General features: G+C 38.4%; 1 protein-coding gene across 1 annotated transcript in view; it reads left to right on the top strand.

The window, feature by feature from the left end:
- Positions 1–10680, top strand: part of LOC136856340 (calmodulin-lysine N-methyltransferase) — a 28156-nt gene extending 17476 nt beyond the window's left edge. The window contains exons 4-8 of the mRNA XM_067134100.1: positions 2106–2221; positions 4177–4292; positions 4824–4898; positions 5249–5441; positions 6271–10680. Coding sequence (XP_066990201.1) covers positions 2106–2221; positions 4177–4292; positions 4824–4898; positions 5249–5441; positions 6271–6357 — 587 coding nt within the window. The 3' untranslated portion in view covers positions 6358–10680. The remainder of the gene's footprint in view (positions 1–2105; positions 2222–4176; positions 4293–4823; positions 4899–5248; positions 5442–6270) is intronic.
- Positions 10681–12395: the final 1715 nt, after the last annotated feature.

The following is a 12395-nucleotide window of genomic DNA, read 5'->3' as shown; positions in this document are numbered from 1 at the left end:
AGTGCTTTGTACTGGTATTCATAATTGAACATAAATTGTACCCACTGAGTTCCTTCGTTCCCTCCGCCGACACGATCCGTCGAACATTTGGGCCCGAAGGAGTGTCGCGTGGAACGAAGAGGAATTTGTCTGTCATGTTTGTACGTTACCTGTATATGTCTTGTGGAATACGCGTTGGCACTGGATGATGTAAGATGTGTTCAGGTGCACAGAACTTGTTATTAATCGTGGAGACAGAACTCCCACACTGTGCATGTTTATTTTGCATTGATTGTTTAACCAATTTAAGTGTTTACTAGACATAGCTGTGCAATATACCACGTACAAAGTTCTTGCTCGGAAATTTATGCTTAATGCTCCGAAAGGTGGTTCGTCACGAGTGCTTCCCGGACGGGAGGTTTACTGTTAACAGTGTGCTTTTTGCAGGGCGCTGGAAGTGGTACTAAAATTTCATTTTTTATGGCCCCGTCTGCATGTAATCTTTCATTGACTTTATATTTGTTCCCTCTGTTCCTGTCCCTTTTAGCTCGGCAGCCTCTTCGCCGTTTTCGTGCTTCAGTTTTCTCTCCTCATCTAAAAACAAGTCCTCTGAGTTGGTCTGAAGGTTCAGTGAGACAGTTAAACTACCTTCAGGTAATCCTTTGGATCCCGTGATGACTCGGTGACTCTAGGACCCAACAGGAGTCATTTACGATGCTTTTATCTTTCACATTTTGGAAACTTCCAAGTCCCAGTTTAGACCTTTTATCTTGATTTTAGCTTTTTCTGAACATCCCACAAAAAAGTACAAGTATTCTACTTTAAAATGGCATTAGAATGAGCATCATAGCATAGATAACGTACAGAACTAATTAAATAAAATGTTTCTTATCATAGCTCTGCCACTGGGACAGACAGACCTCGCGATCGATAAGCGCTTCAGGAGAAAAAGCACATGAGTCATTCTCTCAACTGAGCAGCTCCCTGTCTGGTGGATATTCTTGTCACCCACAAGGTTCTCGGATAAATAAATTACTGTACGTATATCCATATGTTTATTGGGAAAACTAGGTGCGTTGTTCCATGGTGTTATAAGTCATCACTCATCTAAGTTTCGAAAGATCATTAAATAGTTATACTGTAGACTTTACAAGAGACCTGTTCCTGGGTATCGCAGGATGAACGTAGACACTCATTTGGGGTCAAATATTTTTCACTCTATAGAAAGTTCGCTGCATAAATATAGTTTACGGACGGTGTCTAGTCAGGATATCTTACACCAGGTTTCCATCCGTGTTAGAACAAAATTTCTAAAGTATCTGACGTCGATACCGTCATCACTGCACACATAGCAAACAATACCTATTTTTACGACAGCGTATGATGTTCAGAAGTGGGGAATACAGACAGGAAGTTTGGTTGGAGTGCCAAGAAAATCTATGCAGAAGGATATTGATGAAGACCTGGACTATATGCTGAGTCAGCAGGTATGCGTAGGACAACAGAAAGTATCCGTTTCTCATTGCGGGAAAACCCTAGCTTAGAAATGTTCGTGATGAGTAGACATTATGTATTTACATGCTGTAGTAAAGTTTGTAGCAGAATGTATCACAGAATATCCTCTGGTATACTCGGAATCACTTAGTAATGGTGCCCATCCAAATCAAGTCGTGAAGTAAAAGCATAACATATGATCAGCTGACCAGCAAAACATCAATCATACAAGTGTGAAGCTTCATTCTCCACAGACTGCTGTATTTGTTGATCTATTCGGGTCCCTTAGCAGCACTTCGAATTGTTATTTTATCAAGGGTACCCTTTCTCTCCCAGCCGATGCATTCGGTTTGTGCGGCGGTGTCTCCAGCATGTTTACATATCATACGATGACAGTTGGTAAGGTCGCTCCTTCGTAGCGGCAGGAGAACGGCCAGTTGTGAGAATGACTCGTGATTTATGTTGTTCGTCGGAGAACGCCGCAAGACTGTTAGACTGCCTTTCCTTGCATTAAGCACAAGTGAAATTAAAAGGTTCATGATTATGCCACAGGATATCATTCCGAAATTGATGTTTCCCTAAGCTCTTCTACAACATTCTCGATAATGGTAATGAATGCTTTCTCACCATAGGTATATGGCCTTCAGAAGAAATCCTGACTTATTACTGCCTTAATAATCTCCAGCTTTTCTCTGGAAAATCAGTGCTAGAACTGGGAGGTGGAATGACGTGCTTAGCAGGGTTGCTGGTGAGTAGAGTCTGTTGTCCTTTTTCACAGATGTTTTGAACCTTATAAAAGTATTCTAGGAACTAGATTTGTATCTGATTGTTATTGCTGTTCTCCATTGTCATTATTTGGTACAGAAATTCATCCAAATGCTAAAAATATGAATATATTAACAGGCAGTGGTACTGCTTTTGAAATTCACTGGTTGGAGAACTTTGAGATGTCACGTCCCCTTTTTCAGATTTTACTTTCTGAGTAGTTTTGAAGCAGTATATGTTTAGTAACAGTATCTCCCTAAGTGTTTCACCTTCAAAATTCCTTCTTATCAAATATAGGTCCTTGGTATTCATAAAACTGTCTCATGTGTTTATAAAAATTGTCAGTATTCTTCACAGTCAGTGTTGAAGAAATTACAAGTTATCATTCAGTGTGATGCTAGTGGTCCACTGGCTAATTGAACTTTTCCATAGGTGTTGCAGTGTGGCAAAAAACTGTTGATGTGTTGCTGTAGTAAGTGTTGCGCCTAAAACTGCTGATTTAATTTTCATTGCAACACGAAGAACCTGCAGATGGATGTTTGTGGCGTCTTGGTGTGAGTGGGGAAATGTCCGTCAAGTGTAAATGCCTGATTATATTCCTTCTTACCTTTACAATAATGCTTGTAGTAAGTCCTGTTCATTTCTCGAAGACGTGAATGAAAAGGGTAGTGTTTTTAATGATTACAGAGTTTTTTTTTTTAAGTGCAGAGCATTTTTCGTCTAGAATTTTACACTCTCATTTTGAGGTAACGAACAGAATTTTTTTTGTAGGTACCATCAGCATCTATTTTTATATTAATGTACAGATTTGCATATTTATAGACTTTTTTTTGTAGCTGTTACAATTTTGTACGTGTGTGTGACAGGTTGTCGACAATACTTCCTCTCTTTCAAGACTTCTCGGAGGGTATTCAGTGACATTTGTGTACAGAAAGACCGGTCACTCTTTTCTTGCAATTCAGGCTGAAAATGTACAGAATTTGAAGTTTTTATTTTTTCTTAAACATTTTGTAGTTTTGTGAGTTACTTAGGTTAAGTTAGGTGCCAGTGAATTGTCTGCTGTAGCAGATTGTAATATAGTAATTTTATTATTGCACAGTTTGTAAATACTCACTTTTTTTCATTTATTCATATCGCGCAGACACAATGATATGAAGAATACTGTACAATAGATTCTTTTCAGCAATTCTTGAGGAAGCGAAAGTGAGGTTCTAACTAGTATTCACCAGGTGGTTGTATCAAAAAGATTGTACTAGTGTCTTTCACAAATGTCTGTTATATATGTTTCTACACTGTGATTAAAGTTTTGAGGAGTGTTGCAGGAACACGTTATTTAATATCTTTATGTACAGTTGACCCCTGGTATTTGACACCCCTCTAAAAATGCTTATAACTACCCATTTTGATAGTTCAGACACCAAAACCTCCCTCTAAAAATGCTTATACCTGAGTATTTTAATAGTTTTATCATAATAAATACATTTAGTCACGAAAACAATTTGAAAATACAGCAATTAGTGAATATTTCTCTATGAAAAATACCTCAAATAGGCGAATTTTCCACAAATAATGTGTATATACATTCTACAGAAAAATCCATGGATAGGTGAAGCCGTGAATCCAGAACATCCAATAGGCGGTGGCCCACTGTTTTCATTATCATTTAAAAGATAATCACTTGAACTTTTATTAAGCTAGATTTGTATTATGAATTTTTATATCCCATCTGTTATCAAATTTCTTTGGTCAGATTTCATCTGCTCAATGTTCCATTGTCATCTCTCTGTTTAAGTCAAGTTCCTCATATGTTTTGCTCGTGTTTTCATAGCTACGTTCTTTGCCGAAACCTTCCTTCGACAGAGAAACTGAGTCTTGTTTGAATTAATGAGTATGAAACAGATTTTCCACTCGACTTTTTCCACTTATCTTAATCTCCAGGTCGCAGCCAGTGGGGTGGCTTCGAAAATGGTACTGACCGACGGGAACGCTCTATCCATTACAAACGTCAAAGTGTCCTTAGAGAAGAACACTCTGCCTACAGATGTGTCAACTAGGTACGTTAGTTTTTGGTTTATCAAATTGAATTTTATGAATCGGTTTTTATCGTAACCTGTGAGACCAGATATTTTTGACAAGGTGGCCGTGACTACAGTTTATGGATGCCTTTTGAATGTGTGAATTCTTTTTCATCCTGAGAAGTTTATAAAGGGAATACCTTAATTTAAGTAGAAGTGATTATCTGATTGTAGAATGGGAGGAAATTAAAATTAACTTTTGTATTGTAATCATCTTATAACAGTATCAGTATTTCCTTTTATTAAAACAATTGCTGTGTTGCTAATTTATGACACTAAATCAGGCGGTGATATATAAGGAACCTAAGTGAAAAGACATTTATTGTTTATCAAGTGTAGCAACAGAATAGATTCTTGATGTCACAGTAGCAGTAAGATGTAATTACTAAAAAAATTTTCAGATGATTGTGTAGTTGTAAGGATGTCAGGTCAGTAGTTTAGAAATTATGAAATCACAAGAAATGTTCCGTTTCCTAAAATCCTTCACTGACAGATTTTCTCTTTCTACAGAGTTCTTCGATGGGGTGCACACGATGAATTACTGATGCACCATGGAAAGTTTGACATTGCTATGTGTGCAGATTGGTACGTTGCATTGTAACGTTTGTTTGAAACACCAGGTTCAGTTTGCCAAAATTGCCTGAAACCACTTGATGAAATAACTGTCTTTGCATCTCGTAAAGGTACTTTTCACGAGCTGTAAAAGTTGGACGTCATTTTAAAAATCTAAGTTTTTAGTCATTTTTTTTATCATTAGAAGCTTAAGCAATACTGTATTTTTAATCACCGGAGAATCTTGAATTTTCACGGCTCCTGTACATAATTTGTTGCACATTTCGGTCGTAATTGGTCTTAGTGTAATGTTATAAGCCTAATATTTATATTCCGTACCATTCGTGCATCAGTATGTAACCTGACTCTACTAAACTTTCCAGTTTGTTTTTCGACGAGGGAAGAGAGAGCCTCCTGTGTAGCCTTCTAGCCGTGTTGCGTCCTGGCGGCACGGCAATTGTTGTCGCCCCCGCCCGCTCCGGAACCTTCCAGCTGTTTGCCGCTATGTGCCGCCCACACTTCCTTGTTGCCGTTTTAGAAAAGTACGACTGCGTGATCGAACAGTACATTCGAAAGGTCAGTGCCGGAGTGGTATGGCGTAGTCTGATTTGATTTGTAATTTTTTTTTTTTTTGTAAAATTGTGGTCATTTCTTTGCTGCTAGTGACTAAGAAATGGGTATTCTTTATTATTATTATTATTATTATTATTGATCAGAAGATGGTGTTCATTTGAAAGACATAACAGAAGGTAATCAGAAATACAGAAAGGTCAGTTATTAAAAAGCAAAGATACATTAATAAATTGATCATTAAATAGATGTAAAAGTTAATAAAGTATTATAAGGACAAGGAAATTGTTTGAGAGTAATAACGCATTGCATTAAAATCCTCCCTAATGTTTCTTGTTTATTTGTTTATTGAAGAGGTAAATATATAATAGTTTTTGGTACTGACTGTGACAGGTTGTTGGAGGAGATTATAGCTGGACAGTAATGCAAATTGCAAACACTTTTTCCTATGGACTTGAAGCAATTTGTTTTCCTTTAGGATTTGGAAACATCATTTGTTTTTCCCTTTTATCATAATTTTCCCGTAATCAAAATTATTGGAGTACTGATTAACTTTTGGCTGCCAAGTACTACATTATATTAGTATACAGGGGGTCCATTGCGTAAAATCTTTAGGGTAATGGTATACACAGAGATTTATTGTTTAAGATATTTTTGCTCGTGTCTTGATAAAAGGTCATTCATACTTATCTCCTCTATTTTACGCTGTTCATGTTAGTTTTCCAGTGTACTGTATACTGTAATCTCTTCAAAGTGAGTATTGTAGTTGTAACAAGTTGACGAAAACGGATAGAAAATTGTCTTGTTCTTAACACAAAGATTTTTGATGTTTCAGAGTGCTATGGAGTCCCACTACAATGAAAATCTGCACCTGCCTTTGGTCATGATTCTCACCAAATTAAGTGATTCTTACCCAGTATGAATGCCGTTTTGATAGAAACGCTGTTGACCTGTTTCCACAGAGATGAACAGTTCCACTCTGCTTCAGAAGTTACCGATCTAGTCGTATATATTTTTTCAACTGCGGAAATGAATCGGAACTGTTTATCCCTGTGCGACAGGTATTTTAACTGACAATACTTGGTACTGTTCACGTGCAGTACTGACTTAGGGGGTACACTAGTTACGTTTTAATTTTAAGCGTTGATGTAACAGACTTCGTGTTTTCCGAAAGACAACGCGTATTGTCTCATTCCTCTCGACGATGCGGTTTTCTCCTCGTTGTAAGTCGTATCGCCAAGTCAGACCCAGTGAAACTGGGGCGACATTTTAAAGTCTTGCTTGAGATTAAATCGCTAACCTCTCAGTATTCGAATCTCTTGTATATTGTATGAGCTCATTTATTTTAACCACATTTGCATATTTTCACAATCTTTCCGTAGTGATTGTCATTCGCACTCATGCAATGAGTATGCAATGAATTTAAGGATGTAAAAAAATATTTTAATCTTGTAACAACGAGTCTTTTGGGCTGTTACAATTCATGCCTTTTTTTATTCAGGTTGTCAGTTGATAATTACCACGTACGAAAATCGTTGTGTATAACTTTTCGTTACAGTGCCTTTTTTTTCATCGTCGTGTCGACCTGGTTCTCTTGCGGACATTCAAGAACGTGTGTTTTAAGAGCCATGCCGTTGTTATTGAGTTCTCAGGTAGATTTTAAACGCTTAGAAAAGCATGGCAACAATCGTTATGCATTCATCCTTGGCAGGTCTATGAAAGGTGCTCATTCTCAGATTTCATCTGGCCTGCAAACCACTGTTGGTACATTCAACAGGAACTAGGCATTCTGAGATCCTCAGTTTTTTCTGTCTTTGGTTGGTGTTTCGTCATTACGAAGGTTATCGGTGGAATGATCCGTACGCAGACTGTCCTTGACTTGTAGGGCTAGTCCGGTTATGTCTCGTCTGTTCCAGGAGTGACTAGATTTCCGAGCTGTAATTCAGAAGAAGATATCACCTATAGAAGTGTAATGTACCGAGTGTGTGTAGCACAAACATAATGAGAACATACATTTACTAAACAGGTGACATGAATGTCTCAACAGCCAAGTTACAGTTGCTCCCCCTCCTGTGACGTGTCCTACTAAAGGCTGCGAGAAGGTTGTCTGTCGAGGCATTTGATAGCACCTAAGGCAACATTAGAGACTCACCAGTTCTTGCAAAGGACGTCTGGATTGCGATTCAAAAGGCAACGGTAGTTTTACCAGTTATTGTCACAATGGGTTCGAGTAGTTTGAAGTAGTTGAATGGAGGAGGTGTCTGTTGTGGGTGCAATAGAAACAGAAACTGATTTCTAACGAGAATGCAGCAAGGTTAAGCTATGGATCGTAGCTAAGTTTGAAGAGGCCTGGCACTCTGTAAGGGGAAGCTTCCTATGGTGCTTCTTAGTTTTAAACAATGATTCGTATAGTATCCATTATGTCTGACGCAGAATGCTATTCATTCAGGCTATTTGGGATGGTTGATGGCTGTTTATTTCACACCTTTGTGTGATCAAATGTAGGCTGTTATGTACGTTCTTGCTAAATGCTCAAAACATGTTGTTTCATCATAAGTCTTAAACACAGTCTGTTATGTCCCCAACCAGGTACACCTCTAAATCTCATAGACTAAAGAAAAACGGACCTGTGAGTGACTATTTGTGCATGTACCATGGACCCATTGGTGGAAACCAACAGTTTTCCTCATAATTTGTATGGTTGTGGTGGTGTCTAGACAGATCTGCAGGGTTTTTCCCAGGGTTTTTCTTTGCATGGCTGTTTTGAATCAAGCCTATGCTTTTCAGAGCTAATTTTGTCATTGATTTAGTTGTCTTCATCTTAATCCATTGTACATAATTATCCTTTTGTACATAATTTTTTGTGTTTTTAATCTTTAGGAACCAACGCTATTTACAGATTTGTTGTCACCTTCGTGTAAGCTCACTGGCGTATTTTAGCATTGTTTTGTGAGTTTTGTCCTGATCCCAAATGTTATTATCATTATTATGTATTTTGTAACTTGTGCTTGCGCTGTTTTACCTTGTGTTCGTCGTCTTTGCAAGTATGCGTCAGTAAAAGTGTCAGGGCCTTCTTGGGAGAGTCCACTGTCTTCAAGTCCCTGTCAGAGACAGACCTGTACATGCTCTGTAGCACCTCTGCTCAAATCCCTTGCGAGAACTCGTTGAGGCTTTGTACCTGACCTGCGCAGTCTCTCAAGTCCTCCTCTGAATCTGTTCGGACTCATTACCCTTGAGGGTTGTACGATGGAACAATTTATATTTTTGTAGTTTACAACATTTTTAGTATTTGGAGAACCGCCAATCTCTTCACCTCTCGTTCTGTTGGTTCATATTGATGGGTCCGTGATATGCGTGCATGAACTGTTGCTCTTGGCTTTTCTTAAGACTTAAGAAAATATGTAGGTGTGTGGGACACTGTGGACTGCGAAAGCTCAGTATGATTGAGGGGTTTGTATGGAAAAGTACGTCATATGTAATACAAATTAATCTCTTGATAAAAAGCAGTACTGTATCTCATTGAATTACATGACTTATACTTTAATCTTTGCAGTGTCCAGAAATTTTTCCCAAGGTACTAATTTACATTTTCATGGAATGGAAATGTGACATAATGAAAGACAAAGAAATCTGTTTGTAGTTTGCTTCTCAGCGCAGCTAAGTTGGTGCTATAGTCAACTCAGGGACGAGGCTCAGTAGTCACGATAGTGTAACTATCAAGGGGGATTCGAGTGAAAGATGAGGCGAGGATCGTCAGTTTACAAGAGATATTTCTGACGTACTGAAGATTGTCCTGAAACAATTGCAGTTGGATTTCCTAATGAATTTCATTATATGGCAGCTATAAAGAACTGTGAGAGAAGGAAAGTTTATTTTGACATTTCTTAATAGGTGCGAGATGGCTTAGATACTCCGGCTCTTCTGGGAAGGAGGTATGGATCCAGGTGGCATTAGTCAGTGCCACAGCCATTTTAGGGTCTGTTAAATCATTTTGCTCACAGCACAGGTAGTCTTCGGGGTATGACAGAGATCCATTACTACGGCTTGTTGTAAGGTCGAAATTCGGCGAAAGTCGGAACAATAAGTAATTTGCGGCATAACATCCGGTTTTCGGGTTTATGTGAAAACTGTGGTAGTGTCAGGTTAGCGTAATGTCAGGTTTTGGGTTATGTCGGAACCGTGGTAACAGGTTTTCGGTGTTTTGTTGAAGAAAACCTTACTTTTAATCCTGCATTTTTATTGACTATTTCTTCTGTCGGATTGGTGTCGTCAGCTTCGTCACCCCAGAACATGTGTTGTAACCTGTATTTGATGATTCTCAGTCTTCATGTCATAAATTACTGGAACAAGGAAAGGGAGTGTTGCCAGTTCTGTCATGTGTGCAAAATGGAAACGCCTGCTTTCCCTCAGTTGAAGTGCTTTTTTTGATTGTGGATTTTAGTGGTTGGTATGGCTCATCTGCCGTTTAAATATTACAACACTTTAGCATGAGAAAATAATTCTTACTGTTGCAATGTCATAGCACTTTCCTTTTCAGTAATGGGGAGCCCTTTTTATCCTGATTTGTTCCTCATGATGGACATGTAAAGAAAGTTGTGATGGAAACTCATTTCACTTTTGTGATGAATGATTTGTAACTTTAGGAAAAACTTGGGAGGTAATTTGAAAAGGGCTTCACTTCAGTTCAGGAGTTAACGAATGGGCCTCATTTGATGAGAGGTCCTAGAACAAGTTAAACCTCTTTAAATTTTATGCAGTCAGTTGAGAAAGTAGCCCATAGTTTGTTTCAACATTTACATTTAGTCATCAAGGACTTTCGCTTGATTAAAAAGAAGCCGTAATTATCCAGGGTTTGGAGTCAGTGCTATAACTTTACGAAGTGAACTTAATTGTGCTGATAGCGCTGCGTCACCTGCTTGTCTAGATCAGCTGGGTCTTTATATAAGAAATAAAGATTCTTATACGTAAATTGTATTGTGCCAGCAGATTTTCACTTGCGTTCGTAATCAGTCATAGCTTAGCGAGGTTGGATGGAAAATCGTCAAGAGATCTCAGCTCAGGATGACGAGTTATCTCTGTAGTTTCTTTAGAGCAAAGTGCCTTTTTTAGCAAATGCAAGTCGAAGGTTATCGGACATGTAATGCATTATTTGAAAAGTAGCCAATGCATATGTAGATATTAGATCACTGGTGCCTATTTCACTGTATATTACTTGGGGGGGAAAAAGTACCACATTCTTTAAAAATGAAGATTAGCCTCCATTTTGTCTTCGGTTTCTACAAACAAATGTATTTTCAAGACGGTTGTCAGTAATCCCCAGTTTTGCATATTCTTGGATGCAGTATTGTAGACTAGTTCTAACCAGCTGACACTCGTTGAATTACGGCATTGCATATTGCATGTTTCTGCAGTATTATTCGTGAAGTCCTTGTCAACGGGACACCAGATTTCAAAGCTGTTTTGTAGTGTTTAGTTGAGTTATAAGTATGTGATATGTAATCTCTTGATTTTATTAGCTGTTAATTTTGCTTCATTTTTTGTCAACTATTTTTTTCGTATGTTGATTGTTATTGAATGCCTTTTTTAGTATAAATTTTCCAATGAGGAATTTTTTTAGTCGTAGTCGAATATAAATACTCAGGTTTTCCTTGCGTAACGTGCCGTCACAAAATCGTATCTGTGACGGCCGACTGATTTTTGTCGTAAGAGTATTAAAATTTGCCTTAACTACGGTTGTAGTGAGATTTTGCACTTGATCAGTGAATATTAAATATTACCTTTACTTTTCATTCTCCGTACGTACTGCGACAGTATTTTCCTTGAGAGGCCGCTGCGTGGCTTCGCAATTTCAGCTGAACGCCCGTGTCAGAGGAATGAGGCGATACTTGCTTACAAAAAGTCCTTATGATACTCTGTTGTTACCTTGTAAATGTTGAGGAAGTGTAGTCATTTTTTTTTTTTTCAATTTTTCCTCCATTGTTACCTCTGCTGCGTTTGTAAAGTGTTGTGGCTACGTTCTGTGAGACCACCCTGCTGCTCGGGGCTCTCGCGAGAGCTGTAAACAGTGTTCACTTTCTTTTCCAGTTCCTGAGTAAAAGACAATAGTGGTACGTTCTTTGTAGGTTTTAGTAAGGATGTTTAGAGAGACGGTATTACGAGACGTATAGCTGAAGTGCACCTTATCAGTGGCCGTGCGTATTGAAACGTTGCTTTGTATTTCGTGTTCGGTCTTGTGCTTATGTTACTTGAAGACAATAAGCAGAATTTATTGGTTGTCGTTCTGAAATGCTCTGAATATTGCTTCCGCAAAAAGGGTGTACATATTTACTTTTTTTCTCTGATTTGATCCTTGGAGTTCGTTAATGGGGTTTCTGTAAGTTAGCTTGTGGTGTGTGGCTTGAAGAAGGTCAGTTTAAAGTTTATCGAGTCTTCTTTTTATCCGGAATACAGAAATTGGCATCTATAATTGTTTATTATTAAATTATTAAATGTGTATATTTTGTGCGTGTTTACCATTAATCATCTAGTGCTGCCGCTGAGATGTTATTTCCCTCATCCGGAAGTTTTATAGCCAAAGATGGAATCAGGGTAGCGTGTGCTAGTGAGTTTTAAGTATGGAAATTATCACACCGTTGGTTCAGCTTTGTGTTTCTGGAAACACGGAGTTATTTTGCGTGCTAGATCTTAGGTCGAATTCCCACCGCTGCAAATTATGTTGAGAGAACGAAAAGAAGTAAATATGTAACCCTTTAACGAAACCATAACTTGCTGTAGAACCTAATACATACAGGCAGTCCCCGGTTTTTGGCGTGGTTCCGTATCTGAGGGTGTGATGATAACCGAAAATCGGCAATTTTCGGGGGTTATCGGCGCCGAAAAGCACCGATTCTCAGTTATCGGCACCTCTGTTAGGTACGTATCGGCGCCAATACCCAATTATTGGCGCCGATAAGCGGAAAT

This window comes from Macrobrachium rosenbergii, chromosome 35 (genome assembly GCF_040412425.1).
Source record: "Macrobrachium rosenbergii isolate ZJJX-2024 chromosome 35, ASM4041242v1, whole genome shotgun sequence".
Lineage (NCBI taxonomy): Eukaryota > Metazoa > Arthropoda > Malacostraca > Decapoda > Palaemonidae > Macrobrachium > Macrobrachium rosenbergii.
Note: the sequence above shows the minus strand (reverse complement) of the source record. Positions and strands in the feature narration are given on the sequence as shown.